We start from the raw sequence: 21,370 nt of genomic DNA, 5'->3' as shown, positions 1-21,370 counted from the left end.
TTTGTTTGGGAATTGGATCATCATTTTATTTCAAAATGGAAATCTGGTCCATGGAATGTATGCAAAATATGTGTTCATTGTCTTCAGTGATTTTTTTTTTCTTGTTTGTTTTCTGGAACAAATATGAACCCCATGCCACTTAATTTGTTTGTAACGACATTCTTGTTTGACTCATTGTTATGTGAAAAAGGAAAAACATTACATCAACTTCGGACTCTGCTTTGTTAAGTGTACTATAATTTGAGACCAATGGTTCACAGTGTATAGTATTCACCAAGTAAAGCAATAGTGTAGTGCTTTATGAAATTAGCTCCTGGGGAGAAAATTATGCATTACACGTAGTTGATCACAATGTAGATGAGCAATTGTGCCTGGCAGGGAGTCAATAAATGAAAGGAAATTAATTGAAATACAAAGTGTCCACACTTTCACCTGTATGTAGTGACTGCTGGTCATTTGGTCAGGTGTGTTAGTGGTCTGTCCCATGGGGGACACTACTCTGTATGTCCAGGTTTTGGCATTTGGACATTTTTTTCCAAAACAAGTTGTTGCAGTGCTACAAAACTAAGTAGAATAAAATTCCAAAAGTAGAGTTCTGAAGGACCAGGCTGGTTAAGGCTTCCTGAGAACTTCCTTCACTCTACTGGCAACTTCTAAAGTTTACCATGTCAAAGTGGAAGACCTCAGCCTTGAAGGTCAGGCATGTCTGATAGCTTATATAGTTTTAACAGCTTATGTTTGATAAAAAGTAACCTAGGATTATAATACATATAGATTACCAGTTTTTATTGAATGCTAAATTAAAAGCAAAATGATACACAGCATAATTTTGAAATAAAATAAAAAACAATACAGTGATGTGCCTTGGGGTAGATAAGACAGTATGGTGTCCATTAATTGTAAGGTAAACTGTGACTGGGTTCAAAGGAATTTGTCAACCAGAATTCATTGGCACAGTTTTAGTGTCTTATCACCAAGAACTGATAAGCCACATTCGAAACATGCTTAGAGGGTTAGTAGGTGGAAGTGGGTGTTTGGAAGATGACAGTACTTCCTCGAATTTTGGGTGTACTGACATTGGTTGTATTTTCACTGCAGGTTTATTAACACATCGTTTTGAATTTGTATATTTCATTCTCAAGCATTGTTGTATTAAGATGCATTTATTTTAGTGGCTGGTAGACAATCCTGTTCAAAGACTTGGATTTAGCAACCGTGTTGCTCGGCTCAGTCAGTACTAGTATATATCCTGGCAAAGACAAGCTATGAAATTAGTGTAATTTTCTTCACTTCTTATACGGTGAATAATACTGTTTGATAATCATATCTTAGCATTTAAGATGTCACAGTTGCTCACCAACTCAACCTTGCCCAGGTATAGCCTCTTTGAACAGCTAGGATTATAGCCATACTGGTCTACTACTTGTGAGGTCAGCATCAGGACACACACACAATCTCTTAGTGGAAATTAGTCTGCTGTTTGCATTATTACATCACCTGGCCTGGTACAGATCTATCTCCATAACTGTTACCTGAAGAGACTAAATTCCTTTGTTCATCAGCCCATAAAAACATTGTCTCCTCAGTAGCCAGGTAAGTTGTATGCAGAGAAGTGGTAATTAGAGTTCCTCCTGGTGACTCAGTGGAGCACACAGAATGACAGATGTTTTCAGGTGATTAACTAAGTGCATAATATTGTAGTATCTCTTAATTTTACAAAAGGTTTGTTGTCAGTCACAGTAATGTTCACTTGGAAGTGGAGATTCTCAGCAATGTTTGGGTAGATTGTACTGGGAGAGAATTGATCAGAAGCTCTCACTGTTGACCTCATATTTCTGTGGTGTTCCTGTCCCACATAGAAATCAATGCATTGTCAAGCCAAGGGTTAGTAATCACCAGAATAAACCTTACTGAAGATAGATAGGATGTGGAGTTAGGGAGAGAAAGTAACACTAAGATATTGATTTTGTTAAGTGGAGAAGTGGGGGGCTGCTCTTCACTGCCACCACATGTTTCAGACATCACCAAAACTGCTCATCTCTGTATCATTTCTGGAATTGGAAAATAGAGAGTCACTGTTTTTTTTTTTGTTTTTTTTTTTTCATGAAGTCTTGTTTTTTTCCCAGTTAATCTTATTTTCACCTACTAAATTTAGAGTTAAGAGTACATGGTAGATAATTAAGCTTCTCATTTTCTACAGCTTTATTGGAAACTCTATTCTTACTAGTAAAGCATTAGACAAATGAATTCTTTGTGAAATATATCTGAGTCATACATAGGTGTAGATAATAGAAGAAAAAACTGGCTATTGTCAAGGTTTATGTGCTTGATGACATTTTGCCAAACAAATCAAGTACGCACTGCCAACAGAAGAGGTTTGAAATAATTGCTGTACATAGCTTGATAGATCTACAATACAGAATAGGATGTGCTGCCACCTTTATTATGTCACACTGGAGATATATGCAATCTCTGTATTTCTTCATTTTATAACAGTTGTGTATAGACATCAAATGGACCATGTTTGTATGGGAACCTTATTCTTTTCAACAGGTTAATGGATATTTTTCTAAAACATATTACTGTTAGTTTATTCAGGTTTAGTGGTAATTGTTGCCAAGGTAACTTCATCTATAAATATGATAAACATAACAATTTGATAAAGTAATCAATCACATTTAATAAAATAAGAGCTTTATCTCTTAACAAATTTACATAGAGAAAAAAAGAAAACAAAGAGTTCAGAAAGTAACAAACAAATATGAACAATATTTAAAACAGTACAACATTCCTCAAATGTTACAAGACATTTTCACTGCAGTGTTTGCTATCTGTGACCATTCTTTGATATCATCTCTGTCCACTTGGTAATAATGACTGCAGGAGGAGGTTTCTAATGCTTGGAGTGCATGCAGACACTCAGAGCTGAGAGGGAGGGGGGGGGGAGGAGGGGGAGGGAGAGTAGCAGCAGATAGGATCAGGTGCCAGGGATAATAGCCTGGAAGTTATAGGATACAGATATACACTGTGATATAGCATTGGCTGGTTCTATATTGAGTGTATATGGAACTGACCTGCTGGACATGATGACCAAATGAAGTGGACATGTTGAGACATGCTATCTTCACTGAGATCACTCACCTGTATTGACAGGTAGGATAGAGCTAGGAAGACATCTTGAGGAATTTATTTCTGGAGTTAGTCACCAGATGAGATTGGTGACTTGGAGACATATCAGATGTCACCTTTGTTACACATCTTGTAATGTTAAACAGCTTATAAGGACTTGGTGACTTAATACATGCATTTAGTTTAAGATATATTATTGGGTTAATAGCAGGTATAGATAGGTAGAAATGGTGAGGTATATCTGCATTCCTGCAAACTGTTTATGTTACAACTTGATGGTTGTTTATTTCAAGGATTTACAACAAAGACCTTATGCTATGGGTTACAGTCACTGTGGTAGAAATGATGGTTTGTAAGAAAAGCAGATAGTTTGTATAACAAAAGGATGCATGTCCTCATTTTTAAACAACCATTCCTGATTCCTGTTTGGATTGCTTTTTTTGTGACTGTCGTGAAATGATAAATTGCGAAAAAGGAAATATTTGAAAAAGTGAGACTTTGAATTTAAAGGTAATTACCATATATGATAACTTTGTACCACGCATGCTGGCTCCATGCTCAGAGAGTAGTACAGCATTGATTAAACTAACATGTTCTGGCAATGGTATCGTGATGAGAAAGCAATATGAAGGACTCTCTGCAGAGAAGTTGATGTCATTACAGTGGCAGTAATACAAAATTGAATTTCTGAGAGAGTTTGGAAATGGTTAAGATAGATCTATCACCTTGGGTCTATTATTCAGTCCTACTTTAGCTAAATTAGTTAGTGTATTGATCCAGCTAATGATGTTGTTCTGGCTGCAGCAGTCATTGTGATTCGCAACCTAGATATGGTGTGAAATGGCTTGTCTGGGATAAAATGCTGGTTTGGTGCCACATTTAAAGATTTCTCTCTCTCTCTCTCTCTCTCTCTCTCTCTCCATTTCACACATACTTGCATGTGTGTGTTTTTATTGACAGAGCCAAGTTTACCTTAAAATATTAATTGAACAGCAAACTGTTAAACAGGATTTTCATGTGTTGAAATTGTACTTGTAGACCTTTTTAGCTGAATTGAATGAAGTTGTACTAAAACCTACATGAGTTGTCACACAGTATTAACAGAAAACGCCTTTGATCCATCTCGGAATACAAAATGTTCATTGTTCGATATAAGGTCGTTTGTTATTCAATTTTTTTATGTAGAAAAAGGAAAAGAAAATGATTCTAATATAATGCGTAGTGTGAGGCTTCCCTTTGTGGTGAACCTCCATACACCCACCTCCAGTAAAACTGTGATCAGTGATGTATCTCTAAATGTATCATTTCCTCTGTTCTAGTTCAAGCGGAGGAGCTTCACCTACCAAACCCACTGATCTGCAGCGGTTCACCTTCACCAACCCACAGGCCCCGTCACATCAGCAGAACACCAGCTCCAGCTCCCTGGAAGACGATAAGCCTCCTCTGCCACCGCGGAATTACAAACCTTCTGGTGGCGACAGGCGCAGTCAAGGTCCGGCTGATCCCCACTGGTATCCTCCACACATGGATCGCAGGCAGGACCGCATTGAGACCCGCTGGGGGGATGGGCGACAGGTACAGAACTACGAGAACCTGGGGCAGGAGGATTCTTATGCTGATCAGCTGCGTCACCAGGCCAGGAAGTTATCCCAGTCTCAGTCTCAGCCTAAACTTGTCAGTGCACCAAGTTATATTCACCATGGAAGTGGAACACGGATGAACATCTCAACATCGCGTCCTGTGGAACGACCACAGGTCATGAACGAGGCTCACCAGCCTAAGTCTGCCTTCAGACCAGTTGGAACGAGCAGTCCTAAGGAAGAACTGTCACAAGATAGCGACAGACACCAAGACATTCCACAACCACAGAAGAGGATCTCTACCTCTCATAACTACTCCAATATTGACTCATCTGGCAGGATAACAGAGGGTGGCAGCCATCTTAGAAACAACAGAACCAATGGGGAGCCAGGACTGGCACCGCCGGCGCCACCACCCAAGAGTTATCTGAGCGCTGAGTCTTCAGGATCGCCAGGACTGACGCCAAGTTCTGTGGGTCTCCAGCCAACTCCAGATGATGTTTTCAGCGAGGATGAAAACAGAAAATTTAATTTTGACAGGGTACCAAGTTCTTCCAGAGAAAGTTCCATGAGGTAAGCTAAGAATATTATTTATATTTTATTGGTTATCAAACAAATAATGATAAAATGGGTTTTACTCATTCATGTACGTAACATTAAAAAAACTCTTCCAGGCCTGGAGTTTTAAACCAAGTACGTTGTATCAACTTCCTGCCCATGATGGATCTTATGATGCTTTAGCTTCTCTGTACCACTTGGTAATTAAGAATAACCTAGACCTTAGAAACCAGATGACCTTTTTATAACAAGAGTTGGTAAGATGACTTCAAGAATGAGGTGGAGGATTGTTTTGGTATTAAGTTTAGAAATAAGTTAAGTGTCTTTGTTTTTAAGTACCCAAGACTGATTTGAGGCACTTGATAATTTTTGATGGGGGGAAATCTGAATGGTTAAGGTATGGGAACATTTTAAGTGGAGGGAGAGGCTGAAGTGAAGCTGACCTTTGTCAAAAGTTATTATTACAATGCAGCTCTGAAAAGTGTACAAATTGGGCGTACATCACCTTATTCCACCTCACCTTGACTTTGGCTGGGTATTTATTGTAAAAGAGAAGAAGAAAATAACAATTGGAGAAATATATAACCTTGAGATTAAAAAGGAACAGAAGAAATCTTGGATCTTGATATCAGAGTTGACATATTTGAGCCATCTTATTGTATGAAATAACCCCTTGGCTTATGATCTGACCACTAGCAGACATTTAAAAATGTATTGTATCACATATATTTTTATTTTGTATATTAGAGGCCCCTGATTTCATGTTTACCCTCAGCTATGATTCAGGAATTTCATAATTGCTCACTGTATTCCTGGTTGTTCTATAATATGGATATGAACACAGAGATTGCCAGAACAGAGGAATGCATTGTGGCGTTCCAGTCATAAGAGTTATTACACCAATTAGTTACAAAAACTGGAGCCAAAAATAGAGAGGTGAAATAACTGACCCTGAAAAATGTTAAGGGCCTTTTGTTTTCTGTGGTAATGACTTAAGCAGTCAGCATTCCAGCCTAATCACTTGATCGCTCTTTATTTAGATATATTAGGCGGGATCCCCTTCTTGTCCTAAGTCCATCCTTAGTTGAGTGTTTTTGTATTGTTGTTGTGAGTTGCCTTGGTAACAGTGTGGCAACATTCATTTTGAGACAATTTATTGTTTTGCATTGTGCCTGACATTTTTGGTTGATTACAATTGCTTAGAAGTATTTTGATATTAGATGGGTGAGGATGAAAAATAGAAGTATGATTTATACGAAGCATTTGACATTTATTTTGACTTTATGTCAGATATGTTCATTGGGCTCAGAGTAACTTTGTAGGGCTAGAAAATATATTGGAGTTAGTTGAAGATTACATTTACTTGATTTTCATGTAAATGTCAGCCTATACAAAGGAAAGATGTTTTCCAGTAATTATTTGAGATAAAAGATAAATGGAGTTATAAGGTGACTGGTCATGTAGGTTCCACTGTAGCCGTTTACATCTACAACATGTTGAGAAATCCTTGCACGGCAACATAATGATCATTTCTGCAGCATAGGATATTTAGCTAGAATTCCACCTCATATTGTCCTTATGTGAAGATCAGATTCCATCAAAAGAAGTGTGAATAGCACATTTGTTGTTATGTTGGAAGAACTGCGGGTCCACCCTGACACATTTTACATTGTGTTGGAAAAAGTACAAGTCACACCTAACGCAACTGGTATGCAAAAGCCACCAAAAAGAAAGAAAAATGCTGCAACTGAATCTCATTAGAGATAATTTATAGTAACATAATAAATAACACTAGACAAATAATTAGACACCTTTGTAATAAATGGTGTTTCCTCTTTAGAAATCTAATCCACATTTTGGCTCTGCCGTGGAATGCTAATGGGTCATTAATAACATATTCAGGGTGATTACATTATTGGCTGCAGCACCAAGAGCTATGTGTGAGAGGGCTGAAATAGTGCATATCTGACAGATTAGACAGACAAGGGTCAGGGAAAGGATCACGTCTGCTTTTTTCACTGTGAGGAAAGAGAATTCAGTCAGCATCCAGGTGTCATTTGATCCCTTCTTCTGGATTTTTTGTTGTCATGTTTACTTTGTGTATCTTTTTTTGAAAGGAATGACATTAATTGGTTAAATGATTGAACTGCTCTGCTATTTCCTTGTGATCTGAGAGTTACAGAAGTTTGAAAGATAGCAATATCTCTGCACAGCGGGAGACCAAACACAGGCTGATTGCTTGCTGTTATGGTATGAAGAGTCTCGGGAGAGAGGAATAAGATTTCAGTCTTGTGCCATAGGTTTATGGGGATCATAAGGAGTTGAGTATTTAGCTTAAGAAAAACAGGGGATTGAGAACTATGGACTGTATACCGAGGAAAGGATGCTGAATAAGATGTGGAACCATGTTGGAATTTCAAGTTAAATTCCAAATCAAAGAGATTTGTTACATGTGAAGAAAAAATATACTTGTATGTGTATATTGGGATAACATGGAATGTGAAGGATTGGGACGATACAGTAATTAGGGTCTTCAGAACTCTCTATTGTTGGAAGGTTACTTCTGTGCCATTAGGAATAGTTTTATCTGAGAACATGGTAGACTGAACTAACATGGGTTACCATAAGATTTGATGCTGAGGCGAAAATGAAAATTCTGGATTTTTTAAACAAAGAATACCAACAGAAGAAAAAAGAGAACAGAGATTTCTTTGGCTGCACCTTTATTCTTATGCAAGGGATGTACTGATATCTTAAATGAAGCATTAGGGGTTCTCATCTGAGAAATGTTATTGTGGTTTGGTCAGAGATAGGAACTAATATTGATATGTGAGCACAGATTTAAATGCTGCAGTTTGAACACAGCATTTAAACCCTGACTTAATTTAAACTACCACAGGGAATGAGCACAGGGAATGAGAATTTTGTCATACGGTTAATTTGTGGAATTTTTTCCTTTGAGCATTGGATCTCCTGAGTGCAAATATTTTCACTGTCTAGTGACCCTTTCAAATTTGGCATGGCAGCAAGAATTTGGAAAAAAATCAAAAGGAGGCTAACATGGAGTAGTGGGTATGGGAACCACTGAGTATACATACACTGTTGATTTATTATAATGCATTGTCATTGTGAATGCAGATGTAATTGCTTCTACTTTTGTAAATTAAACCAGTATAGTTAGTGAGAATAAGTGACTTCTGTGGGTCTTTTTGATAGAAATTAATCACTACTCAAATAGGTTGTTCTAACTAAATCATACTTTGAAAGGTGTTTTTTTAAATAGGCTATGGGTACACAATGTTTTTTTTTTCTTTGTAGATTAATATATATCATTTGCTGTTTTTAGGTTCCCAGAGCCTGAGCCAGTGAAAGGAGAAAAACCCATCCCTAAGCCACGCCAAAGTCAGCTTCGACGTCGACCTTCTCTCAATGACGGCCAACCAACGCCCCAGAGCAGTTCCTCACAAGTGAGCACAGCACCACCTAGGGAGGAGAAAATCATCAAGAAGTCCCCAACTGCAGTCATCCGAAATAACAACAGTGAGCGAGATTCCTACAGGAATTATGAAAGACTCTCAGAAGCAACTTCCTCTCCACCAACAAGTCAACAACAGGTGGTCAGGTCCCCAAATTCAGCTTTCACGTCAACAGTTCGCTACAGAAATGGCACCCAGGAGAGTAAAGATAGCGGCATCTCAGACATGGAGGCATTGTCAATCACAGCAAGGATTGCCCATTTGCAACAATCAAGAGAAAATACTTTTAGACCAATTGAAAAAATATCTCCCCCGAAATCAAATGTTGCTGAGATTTCTGCCAAGTTTGGTGGCAGTAGAGACAACTTGCATCTAATTGGACGTGAGAGCTCACCTGAGGCCAATGAAGATGGCGACTCCAGTAGGAATAATTCACAGCAGTTGTCGTCTGCACAGAGAGTAAATGAGACTACAACGCCTGATAGGAGACTAAGCAGTGACCGTCTGTTGTACCAACAACAATTAATGCAACAACAAAAGTATGAACAGGAGCAACAGTTACGTCAGCAGCAGTGGTACAACCAGCACCACGCAAGTGACAACTACGATAGCCAGCAGGTGGCAGCACAAGATCTGGGGCGCCATCGACCTGCTGAACTCGACTTGAGACAACAGCAACCAAGACCAGGCAAGGGGAGTGATGGAGAGAAAAGAACAATTGATGATAATAATGCTGCACCGGTGATATCTCATCGTCGTCAAGTATCGCAGGAAGAGCTAGAGTGTGATGTGGAGGCTCAAAGGCTGGCCAAAGAGCTTCGTGAAAAAGATGAGCAGCTGTCGGCAGTATTAGCGCCCTCTTCTGAGATGAAAAAGACAACTGATTACATGAATGGACTGTTTGAAACTGGATGTGTTCCCACAGGTAATCGCAGGCGAGGGGCTGATGGGAAATCTCCACAGGCAAGATCCAACACAGATGAAAAGGAAAACAGTTTGAATTCAAGTGATGCAAAGTAAGTGAATAAACCTGAATTTTAAGTGACTCATTTGATTTGGCAATAGAATTTAAAAGAGGATTCAGTAAATGACCCATTTTTCCCCCCGACTTCCCTTGTTTTATTGGCATGCCCATTCTCCAAACCAGAATTACCATAAATTATACACTTTAAGGCTTCTTTTGATTATCTTTTCTTGGTCACCTTGTCATGACATGTGATATACAATCTACAGTTTTATTGAAAAAATCTCACTCTTTCTAGGATGTCTTCCCCCCTCCCTCCAACTTCTCCATATTGGAGCTCTCCTGAAACGGCCAAACTGGAGAACAGAATGAGAGAAGAAGGAATCAGTAAAGACGAACGACTGAAAGATCTATGTAGTGACACCAATGATCTGGAAAAGAAAAAGGTATGAGAAAGTTTCAGAGTATAATACTTGAAAGTGATAATTGGAACTAAAATTTTTGGCCTTGGGCCATTACCCTTGTTAAACATACAAGATAAGTGGTTTGTAGGAATTAAATTAGCTGTAACTGATCATAGAAGAATTTTCAGAAGTGGTTGTAAAAAATGGGTCTTACATTGGAGTTCACTTTGTAAGGTGTTTATTGATTTATGAAGACTCAAAAACACCAGTTCAGAACAACAAGGCCCTTCCATGAATCGCTTACCTGTACCAACTATTTGTCTTTAACTATTTGTCTTTATTTCTTTCAGGAGGAACTTATTGATCGTATGCAGAAAAAGCTAGATGTTTTGAAAGAGGAAAAAGAACAACTGGAAGAGGAAATACAACAGAACAATGATCTTGGCAAACATGTAAGCTAAGAAAACAAACATCAACTTCTTATATTTGTGCTTACAATTACTTTTCATGTTACTAAATTTGTTGAAGAGGAGTTATTATAAAGCGTATGAAGACAGCCAAGAAATTGTAGAAATCCAGAAATTACAAATTATGTCACATTTTGGAAGATGTGAAGGTGTCATTGTTAATAAAAAAAAACTGGTATTGACTTCCAAATTGTTAAATTAAGAAGAGAAATTTCATTATCATATTTGCTAAAAAAAAAGTTTTCTAAACTTTAGAAAAACTAGAACTAAATTGTTTATAATATAATCACTATGTTCTCACTTTAGGTCACTGCTTTTGTGGAACAGAAGTGCCGGCAGCAGAGCGAGATAGACAAATACAAGTCGTACATTGATGAACTTGTCAAGATCATGCAGTTGTTGTTCAAGCTGTCTGGGCGTCTAGCCAGGGCCGAGAACGCTGTCATGAGTTTGGATATAAATGCCGACGAAAAAGAGAAGGTACATTTACAGAGCAGTCGCATACACACAGTGTGGCCTTGGTATTTCCATTAGTATGTTGTATAATTAAAACATACATGCATGATAGAATTAGTTGATAGAGAAGCTTTACTTTATGAGAAAAAGGGCACCTTTAATTTCCTGTGTAATAAGTGTTGAGTGCTGGTTTTGTATGATCTTCCCCATTTCACATCAAATGTAGAATGTTTATGGAGCAAATAGCAGTTTGATCTTTTTTTCCTACCCCTGTTTCTGCCACAGGACAAGATTTATGAATGTACTGGTATTTTAATCATGTCTAAAGTGTATTCATGGCAAGATGGTGTTTTCTTTGGAGGGTAAATGTATAATTTGAAGTCATTGTTTACACAAAGGTCTTCCCCGTTGTGTATCTTTGTTGATTGGAAGGCCAGTAAAAGGATCAGATATTAAGAGTGCAGTTTTAAACAAAAACATGATGTTCTGGTTTAAAACCGTCTGCTGTGGGAAAACATCTTTTCATTCCAATCTATTTCTTCAAGAATTCCGCAGACCAAGTTTTTCATATGACATTATAAGGTCAACTGTTAGTTGAAGTCTTCAACTAACATGGATGAAAATGTGGAAGAAATATAAAGCCTGGGTCCAATGTTACTTTTGATAATCCCTCACAGTTCATGTGTGTGGCTCATTGCTGTGTACTAGCTGCATGGCGAGTGGTATCATAGGCATATCCCAGGGCAAATGGTGAGAACAAAAGACACAAAAATTGGTGGATCTTAAATTCATACATGACGTATGTTTGTGTCAGACGGACACCAGGTCTGAGTCTTTTGTTCTCCACTTCCTCTGTGGTAAAAAATAAAGGTATTTACTAGTAGGTTTTATTTGCAGAATACCCTGCCCATTGCTAATGTCCAGTTTTCTTTCTTACAGTCTGTTCTGGAAGAGAAGAGAGACAAGCTCAGCAAACAGCATGAAGATGCCAAAATGTTGAAAGAGGGAATAGATCGTCGTAGCAACCAAGTTGCCAAATTTTTGAAGGAGTATCTCTCTGAAGAGGAGTTTGAGGATTACCAGCATTTTGTGGACATGAAAACTAAGCTCACTATGGATTATCATGAGTTGGAGGATAAAATGAAACTGGCTGAGGAACAGCTGGATGCTCTGAAAAGAAGCATGGAAAAAACACATAGATAGATGGCAGTATCATGCAAGAAGGTCCTTGGAAAAAATGTTTAACTGCCGAGGTTCTTTGGTTTCACTTGCATACAGATAATAGATTGGATAATGAAACTCCTGTAATCTCTCTGGCCAATTTATTGATTAATGTTGCTACAGCAATTATTAAAATGTCCATTATATATTTGCAAGTTTATTGTGGAGGCGGTATGTGTGCATAACATTTTTGCCAGTGTGCTTTTGGTGAAAGGTGGACCTGCTTAAAAGGTGTATTTTCACATGAATGCCTCTTCGAATTCACAGAATTAAGAAAGATGCTTGAATACTGCATCATATTTAAATAAGGTAGAAGTGCAGAGCACTTAAAACATGTACAGAACTCTCCAAAGCCCACTGAACTGAACATTTGAGGAATCTCTGGTTTAATAAGCCATTTATAATTATATAATACATGTAAGTGCTTGCAGTTAATAGGGAAACTATATTGCATAGTATAGAAAACCCAAGCATTCCCACAATAAGGAGTGTGAAGTATTTTTTCCATCATATTTTTTTCATACATAAGAACTGGATGATTATATCTTACTTGCCTTATGTTGTTGGCATGGGACTTGAATTGTTTTAGATATATAAATTCGTTTGTACTAAAATCTTTGCACATATGCAAAAGTTGAAAAATAATACATCCTTTTTGCTTAGTGTAGCTATTTAGGATGCAGTGTATGGGAAAGGCAACATGGAAATATTTGTAGAAGACAATTGTCAGATTTCAGATTTATTGTCAGTCATTACATTGGAATTGAAAGTTGTGATGCAATGAAAAGAGAAGAATCTCCCCAACCTTATGTACAGTATATAATTGATGTTGTTCATGAAATGGTCTGTTAGCTTCAAAAGCTCTTCCAATTTCATGTTATAACCTGCCACCAAGGGGGCATATCCAGGTCCATGTAGTCATGGACTTTGAAGTTGAAATTGTTTGAAGTTTATTTTCATCATATTTACGGTTATTATTACAGTCAGATGAAATTGGGACATTATAGGTTCAAGGAGCTAGCAGGACCAGATTGTCCAGTTTTAAACCCAGCTTCATATCTTGCAATATTCTTGGTTGTTATGTACTGTGCCACAATGCACTTATGACTCTGCATTTCTTCATTTTGTGTTAAAAAGATTTGTGAAATTGCCATAGAAACTTTTAGTGTGTGTAGATCGAGGAACTGTGGAGGAGAGATGTACCACAATGTAACTTTCACTCCTTTTATTCCATTTTTTCCACTGGCATCCACTACTGTATATTAAAAGTCAATTTCCTACACCTGAAGTGAGCTCAATGATCACGTGTGTTAACTGTTTTCTTTGGAGGTGTTGTTTTTAAAAATTGTACAAGTTAGAAAGTAATTTATAGTTTATTGAATCATGTCACATAATTTCACATTATTTACTTGAAGATTTTAAAGAGAACTTTTGATTGTCTTTTTAATGTGAATTTCTTTGCAGTTAGAAACACCCTCATGTTCCCTCTGTGAAGAGAAAGATTTTGAAATTTTTAAACCATTATCCGTGCAGACCAGTCCACGATGGCCTCCAAGGAGTATATTTTTATAACTTATTCTGTAAATAAATGCTGTTGAACTCATTATTTGTTTTCATCCTTTTCATTTTATTTCTGGAAGAAATAAATGTTTTTTAATCACAAACAAACAATTATAATATCTCATACAATAAAAGATTCGCGTGGTAAAGGATTCCCATAATATGGGTCAGCATAATCAGATCTTCAAATTTTAACGAGAAAATAACCTGGGCATTTTCTCTTGATCTTATTTTGAAATTTAAAATCCAAAAGGATGAGAAATATTCTCCTCCAATATCTGAACAAATTTTGTGAACAATAAATTGAATTTCTCCTAAATGTTTTTTTCAATGAAAATAAACATTTTCTATTATGCGATTATACTGCTAGAACCACCAAGGCAGTGCAAGATGAACACATAAATCAAATCATAGCAAGCATTGCCTTTTAACTTCATAGATTACCCATGTATGAGTGAAAAAAGATACCAAATAAAAGTGAAACAAGGGAATCTGATTCACAAAATAACAAGCCCAAAATCTGATCCTATGTTACAGATTAAGATTCCTGGTATACCCTGATCCACAACAGTCCAACCTGGTGAAACATTGTGACTGTTGCATAACAATAGCAACATGGGTCATGTGACAGGCCATTACTTCACTAGGCTAGTGGACTGCCATGAATCTACTGAGTTAAAAGGGATGAAATTCTTGGTCTAAAAATTAAGACCAATTCTGTTTTAAGTTTCCTCCCATCTTGTATTATGGTGAAGCAATGGACTTCAAAGGATTGGGCGGTTTCCCGTCTATTGCTGCAAAATCTATCACAATCTGCTTGGATTTGGGCTGAAACTGCCTGGAAGTGGAGACAAAAACATTTAAGATTACAGCTTTCTTTCTAAAACTTAAAATATCTTTGGAACTGATATAACAAAGACAAATACAACCTAAGCTAGTCTTCGCAACTTGCAGGTACATGGTACATATTATTAGAACAGTTAGGAATATTAAGGTAATTCCCGTCAACACGTCTTCTTCAGTTGCATACAGGACGTGTAAATATTTCAGGGTATTCAAATCATTTTATTTTTGCAGGATTATCAGAAAATGATTTCATGGTCAAACTAACCACCCAAGCAACTAGTATAAAAACAAAACCTTGGAAGATATGGCTTTTTAAACATACTTTGCCTAACATATCTTTTTGCTTAAGTCTGGCAAAAGAATATCCCCAAATTACTGTACCTATATTTGACACCTGCCATATCCAGAAGTTTCCTAGAGGCCACCATTTCCGGAATGTCGTGATACTTGTCAGACACAAAGATCACTTCCCTGATCCCTGATTGGATGATGAGCTTGGCACATTCATTGCAAGGGAACAATGCGACATAGATCGTACAATTCTTCACATCTGCAGAGTTCTTATTCAATATTGCATTTAGTTCCGCATGACACACTGAAATAGAAGGAAAGTTCAATAAATTCAAAAAGCACACATTTATAATCCTCCTCCAACCAAAAAGAAAAAAGTTTTGAAATCTGACTTCTAGTCTGCAAGTCTTCTTGTGAATGTCTAAAATGATAAAAATCTTGAAAAAATTAAAGCAATAATAACTCTTCGTTTCGGCCAAAAAATGAATTTTCCTGGAGTAAACAACAATTTTCCCATACTTACCAATGGTTAATGAATCCATTTTTACATTCAAAGTTAGTCCCTGGTTTTTTTCTAAAAAGTTTGGTTTCTTGTTAAAATCTCTTAAGAGATTTTAACAGAGTATAGACATCAATGGAGGTCACGTGGTCTAAAGACAAGTTCAAATATCAGAATAAAAGCTATAACTGCTGTTTTTGTGGTAAAACAGAATATATTATATTTCTATGAGTTATTCACAAGGTTTTTATTGTGAAATATAGGTCTCATACAAAGAGTTATTATGCCTTTAAGTATATGAATAAACATGGCATTTGGAGTTTGAAGCAATTACCAAATATAGCAGACAGCACCATCTCCTCTCCAACCTCAAATATCCCTCATCTCAAACAAATCTTATGGAATGAATATTTTCTTTGTTATTAGCTAACACGATAATCAACATTATATTTATTTATTATGTCATTATCTGACATTTATTATGGCAAGTTTTCTCAAGATGAATATTTATCCGAATACATACAAAAAATTGCTATCAGTCAAGTGTGATGGTATTTTTTATTTTAATCTTTTGGGGCAAATGAGTCTTTTTTATTTTAATCTTTTGGGGCAAATAAACAAGCAAATATGCATTACTTTAAAAATAAATTTAATTTCAATTTGGGGAAACCCTTATAAAGTACAAGAAAACAAAAACAAATTTAGCTTTATTCTAGCTGTTTAATAATAATGCTATAAGTAAATAATTCAACTTCAAAAGCATCGGTTTAAAAAAATCCAAAGATAATCGTTACTGACTAGTTGAAGCACATCTTTCATATTTGCAATGGATTTTTGACACCCATTATTGAAAAGAAATAAAATCTTTGTTAGATACTTTTATTATTCTATTATATATCTATATTATCAGAATTATAATCGTAGGATATTTTCATCTCCATTTAATATTGCACTTGCAGAACCTAAAATACTTCGAAGAATCTGTTCACAAAAATTGACTGTGACCCAATTTATTTAAATATGTTTACTAGGAACCCAAAAATAAATGTTGCAGCAGTGTAAGTACAAAATTTGAAAAAATTAAAAAGTTCAGTGTAAGTTATTCCAACATTTCACCAGAGAATAGCGCAGGAGCTGTGATAAACCTCTGCGAGATCTTAAGACCTCATGAGTGGTCTTCTTTTTGTACTTATCAGGATAAAGTTTATTATTTAAAGACATAATCTCTGTCTCTTTCAGTTTCTTAACCAAGTCCCCCGCCTCACTCATCAGTTCATTTGGGTTCAGCTGTATCCAAGTACTGACACCTTTTACTTTGTGATATCTTACAGAATTCTGGGAAATCAGTTTATCAAGAATGGGAACAGCAACAGCGCCCCCTACCTCAGACCAATAAAAGGGGTCATTTCCTGTCTCAAGGCTTTTTGAACGCTGATCAAACTTGGCATGGAGTTGTTCTAGCCATTTCTGAGTAAAATTTGTGTGTGCTCGGAAAGGACCAAGGTTTCCAAAATGAATGCTGTCAGTATAGGAGCTCGCCCCCATGACGTCGTAGTGACGGAGATCTCTGTACATGTTGCCCATGCCTTTAAAACTAATGGTGTCTGAGTCAAAGTAGACACCTCCATAGTCATTAAGCATGGCCACTCTAAAGTAATCAGCTTTGTGGACCATACTGAGATTAACAAAGCTTGGATGAACATTTGATACTGACTTCAGAAATTCACTCTTGTTCAGTATTCTTACATTGAACTGTTTATGGTTATGGCACACAGTGGTAAGCAAGCAGAGATCAACATAAGCTGGTCTCTTAGGCCCCTCCCAGAATATCCAAAGAAACGGCAGCCCATTTTCTTCAAGTGCTCCAGTCACTTTATTCAGCAGCATTGTTTCCTTATGAACACCATCTGTCTTAAAAGGGAACTGTTTCTGTAAGAAGTCCACAATGTTATCCATGATCTTGAACTGTGCTTCAGTCTGCGCATTGGCAAGCATGGTGGGATCTGGTCTGTCAGCCTTTCTGCTGGAGTTGGCTTTCTTCCTTCCCCCAAGATTGTCTTCAGTGATGGTAGTGACATGACTTTGAGTAGTGCCAGTAGAAGTGGCTGTAGCAATGGTGCTTTGGCTAGAGGTGCTAAACAGGTGCCCCTCTGAGGTAGACACTGGTTCTGCTGGAGGTAATACAGTCACTTGTTGACCACCTGTTGTTCCACTTTGGGTCACTACTCCAATATCCCACTGGACTTTGATCAGGAATATCACCGCAGCAATCATCAAGTAGAAAAACATCCATTTGACATAACCGCGTTTGCCACAAGGACAAAGTGAACAAATACAAGACATCACATCCATTATTTTTCACCTGTTGAACTTGTATTTGATGTATTAGAAAATCACAACTTTTTTTTTTTTTCAGTTAAAGTTTAGTAAATGTTGTGAAGTCAGAGAAAACATGGGAAAAGTCAGGAGATAAGAGGGTCTTACACCACCATATTGCAGTCCTACTCCACACAAGGTTGTTTATATTTCCATATGTGATTTCACCAGACAGTGATGTTATCTTTAGGTAACCAAGCTCCTACTGTAGCAGTAGCAATACTCCACTTCAATTCCTCGTTCACATTCAAAAATCCTCAAGTCCTATCCAGTGGTAGAAAAGTAAATCAATATGAAGATGAATCACACTGCAGTTCAAAAGAATTTGTCCCTACCAACCTGTCAACTCAAAAGGACTTGAGTTTGATCAAGGAATATTTCATATACGATACCCAGCTGTGATTTATTTTCCAAAAATTGTTCCTAAATTTTCCTCTGCAACTTTCCTTGATAATCCCAAATAGCCTGCATGCTAAACACTACAAAATCTCCGCATCAAGGTCTGCAAAACACATCACATGAACAGAACACTCCATATCCCTCCATATCCTGATATGCTACTGTCCACTCACTCTCATTATCTCAGTAAGATTTCATCTCCACGTCTCATCCTCCTCCATGCAGTATGTCCACTCTCAGGCCTGGCCTTGGTGGAGCCTCTCATGCATATCTGTCCACCTGATTTATAACCTTTCATATGCTGATTTAATGACCCGTGGCATGCAACTCATCAGAGGGACCAGACTACTGCAGTCTACATCTTATTGCATAACATATAGAGCAAGCGTGTATGTGTCCATCTTCTGACCTTTTACCCCACTTTAATATTTTACTTTTCTAATTTTATTTATCATTATAATTCTAATTATTTGCTTTGATTTGTTTTAGTCTGCATATTTTTCATTAATTGTTGATAAACTGAAAATATAAGTCAAACATTTTGCATTTTCCTTGACCACAGTTAATTATCTTCTGATCATATCTAATACATATTTAATTATCATATCTAATTTTGCTTAATGTTTTCTCAGCAAAATGATAAGTAATAACACATAAAGATATGTAAATTAAAACCTTAAAAATTATCAAGCAATGACATCTTTATAGTTGTTTAAGATCTTTCCACAGCATTTAAATTTATGTTAAGACAAATTCCGTGTAAACACCTATTGATATTAGTGAGCTTTATATGCCTGTCAGGTGTGTCTGATATCATAAATTAAGGGGCGCATAATGACCTTGGTGTCACCAACTCGGCTGCATTTCAGCTGTGCAGATGTTATCAGCAGTCCATTGTAACGCTTTTGTCACACATGAACTATTTCATTAATATGCATGTAGAACTGATCAAATGTGTGATTTTCTAATATAAATATGAAGGATCTCAAGAAAATTTCATTTAGTGGAAGGGTCTGTTGTTTGTGGTTTACATGATTGATGATGGTATTAAAAAAGTACATGATGCACATGATGTTGCAAAAATAACACATTATAAACATTCTACTCACTTTAAATTATTCTGTTTACCCTGACAAAGTGAATTATAGCATGACATTGATGTTTAAGTATTAAACTCTTACCATATGGATACTTGGTGTCCAGTTTGTTCTCCGCTACTCTTCTCCAAGGCAAGAAGTCATCGTTGCAACCGTTGGGCATTCCATTGTAGCCAATACCCACTATTTTGTTCTCCTGGTTCACTATACACGCCCCAACCTGGGAGAGAGACAGTCACTGTTTGACTAACAACTCTGAATGATCTCTTTTCAATACATAAAATTAAATCCTGATTTTACGACAGAAAATGAATTTTATTTCAAAATTCAACAATTTTTATTACACACCAAAGTATATTCTAATAAAGGCCGTTCTGCAAATAATAATCTCTAAACCCTCTCTATCTACTTTATCATTCTGTTTTCTATATTTTCAATTTGGTAAGAACATCAAACATCAAATAACTTTTAAATCAATATCAAACAAGCTGACAATTCTACTTGAATTTTTTAAACCAAATTACTAGGTTTAATCACTGAATAATAAAAAATACCTTAGAAAAAGGGAAAAAGAGAAGTGCACAGGACGTACAGCTTAACCAATGAGGGCCTTGGGAAGATCATTTTATATTTACCATATTTTTATCCTCAATTAATACATACACACATAATAAAGAAAAAAAGAAACATATAGAAAGAAAGAAAGAAAGAAAGAAAAGAAGGAAAAAAAAGAACGAAATGGTCTGGCTGTGGAGTGGCATGCCTGAGAGTTGGGATCCTTGCTGCGCTGTGCTGACAAGAAAGCTATGGCCATAAAGTATTCCGACCACTCCAGATAGTCTTCTCTCTTCTTGTTCTCATCTCTGCCAATACAGAATCCAGGCAAAGATTAACATCATAGTTTTAAATACAATTTTTCTTTTTCATACAGAAATTCAAGAAGTATTTCAACCTCAGCTAAGTACCAGTATCTGCATGGTGAAATAATGCAACTTAATATTTTGGAAGATAGACATTTAATTCATTCTGGAGCAAAAATTCGCCTCGGTCGACATCACTTTTCTGAGGTCATCAAAACAATATATTGTCCTAAGCCAACAGTCAAAAATGCACAGTGTACCTTGGTCTGGAGTTCATGATATATGATATTATAGATAACGTGGAAAGTTCACGTGAAATTAGATAACAATTTATGTCAACGCTTAGGTGAGCAACCCAATGACATGTTTCGTAGAATTGCCACCTTAAGCTAAGATAACACTTACCTGCTTGTTAAACACGGTTTCTTCTCCGGGGTGGACTGAAGTCCATTAGTTGGCGCTGAGCTACAGCGCTTCCGGGTCTCTTCTTCTCGATCTGCCATTTTGCAAGTTGGCGCGAAACTGTATGGGTCAAATATAAGATAATCGGACCTTCGTGTGCTAAAGAGCATGTCAGTGCTTAACGGTCTCTTCTCAAGTTTTACTTTCGTTTCTGCTGTCAGTGTTACGTCTTTTTACGATGCACAATCCAGTTTATATAATAACCGTGTGAAATATAACTTTGTGTTTAATTGCTCATACTGGAAAAGTCTTGGTCATACCCTTAGAAAGATCACAATAGACGCAACCGCCACACTACAGTACTGTACTAGTAGCTCTCTGCACCTGTCCTGGGACCCCAGTGAGAGGCAGTACGTACGTAGCACACCTGGAGGAGAGAGGTGGAGGCTGAACGAAGAGAGGAGGATCGGGGCCAGGATGGAGAGGGGGTCCTGTCTGTGGCTGGTTGTGGTCCTAAGATTATTTTAATAATTTTTAAATTTTCCAATTTTACAAAATGAGGCATGGGGAAATCCACCAAACCCAATTTTTTCTACTTTGTAAATTTCCTTTTTAAAATTTTATTTATTAATTTATTTACTTATCTTGTCATATGCCTCATCTTGTCTCCATGGTTGGCGTCATTGGTTGCTGAACCTAAAAATATCTACGTGTAGGCTATAACCCTTAAAACAAGGGCCTACCAAAATAGTCTACCCTAATGAACAATAATATCAGACATGTAT

At 36.9% G+C, this 21,370-nt stretch overlaps 2 protein-coding genes across 11 annotated transcripts in view; one reads left to right on the top strand and one right to left on the bottom strand.

The window, feature by feature from the left end:
- The window catches only part of LOC106166962 (uncharacterized), a 110,462-nt gene extending 96,604 nt beyond the window's left edge, over nucleotides 1–13,858 (top strand). For all 10 annotated transcript variants that reach the window (XM_087009533.1, XM_087009532.1, XM_087009541.1 and 7 more), the window contains 6 exons: nucleotides 4,449–5,282; nucleotides 8,614–9,759; nucleotides 10,006–10,153; nucleotides 10,462–10,563; nucleotides 10,885–11,058; nucleotides 11,974–13,858. In XM_087009533.1, coding sequence (XP_086865659.1) covers nucleotides 4,449–5,282; nucleotides 8,614–9,759; nucleotides 10,006–10,153; nucleotides 10,462–10,563; nucleotides 10,885–11,058; nucleotides 11,974–12,237 — 2,668 coding nt within the window. In that variant the 3' untranslated portion in view covers nucleotides 12,238–13,858. The remainder of the gene's footprint in view (nucleotides 1–4,448; nucleotides 5,283–8,613; nucleotides 9,760–10,005; nucleotides 10,154–10,461; nucleotides 10,564–10,884; nucleotides 11,059–11,973) is intronic.
- Nucleotides 12,854–20,909, bottom strand: LOC106155137 (deoxycytidylate deaminase-like). The gene is made up of 5 exons (XM_013529815.2): nucleotides 20,589–20,909; nucleotides 20,087–20,186; nucleotides 19,408–19,543; nucleotides 15,043–15,256; nucleotides 12,854–14,653 (listed from the first exon to the last, which is right to left on the bottom strand). The coding sequence occupies exons 1-5, from the start codon at nucleotides 20,753–20,755 to the stop codon at nucleotides 14,560–14,562; spliced, it is 711 nt and encodes a 236-aa protein (XP_013385269.2). The 5' UTR covers nucleotides 20,756–20,909; the 3' UTR covers nucleotides 12,854–14,559.
- Nucleotides 20,910–21,370: the final 461 nt, after the last annotated feature.

The sequence above is a fragment of the Lingula anatina genome, chromosome 3, assembly GCF_051362555.1.
Source record: "Lingula anatina isolate TDL-2025a chromosome 3, LinAna3.0, whole genome shotgun sequence".
Taxonomy (NCBI): Eukaryota; Metazoa; Brachiopoda; class Lingulata; order Lingulida; family Lingulidae; genus Lingula; species Lingula anatina.
This window is presented reverse-complemented; position numbering and strand designations above follow the sequence as displayed.

What these genes read in the sequence shown, in the direction of transcription:
- LOC106155137 (XM_013529815.2), bottom strand. Translation starts at nt 20,755, where the DNA reads ATGCTCTTTAGCACACGAAGGTCCGATTATCTTATATTTGACCCATAC. An exon ending in AAACCGTGTTTAACAAGCAG is followed by an intron (nt 20,187 to 20,588) that starts GTAAGTGTTATC and finishes CTGTATTGGCAG; the next exon opens with AGATGAGAACAAGAAGAGAG. An exon ending in ATGGCAGGTGTCAAATATAG is followed by an intron (nt 14,654 to 15,042) that starts GTACAGTAATTT and finishes CTCCACTTCCAG; the next exon opens with GCAGTTTCAGCCCAAATCCA.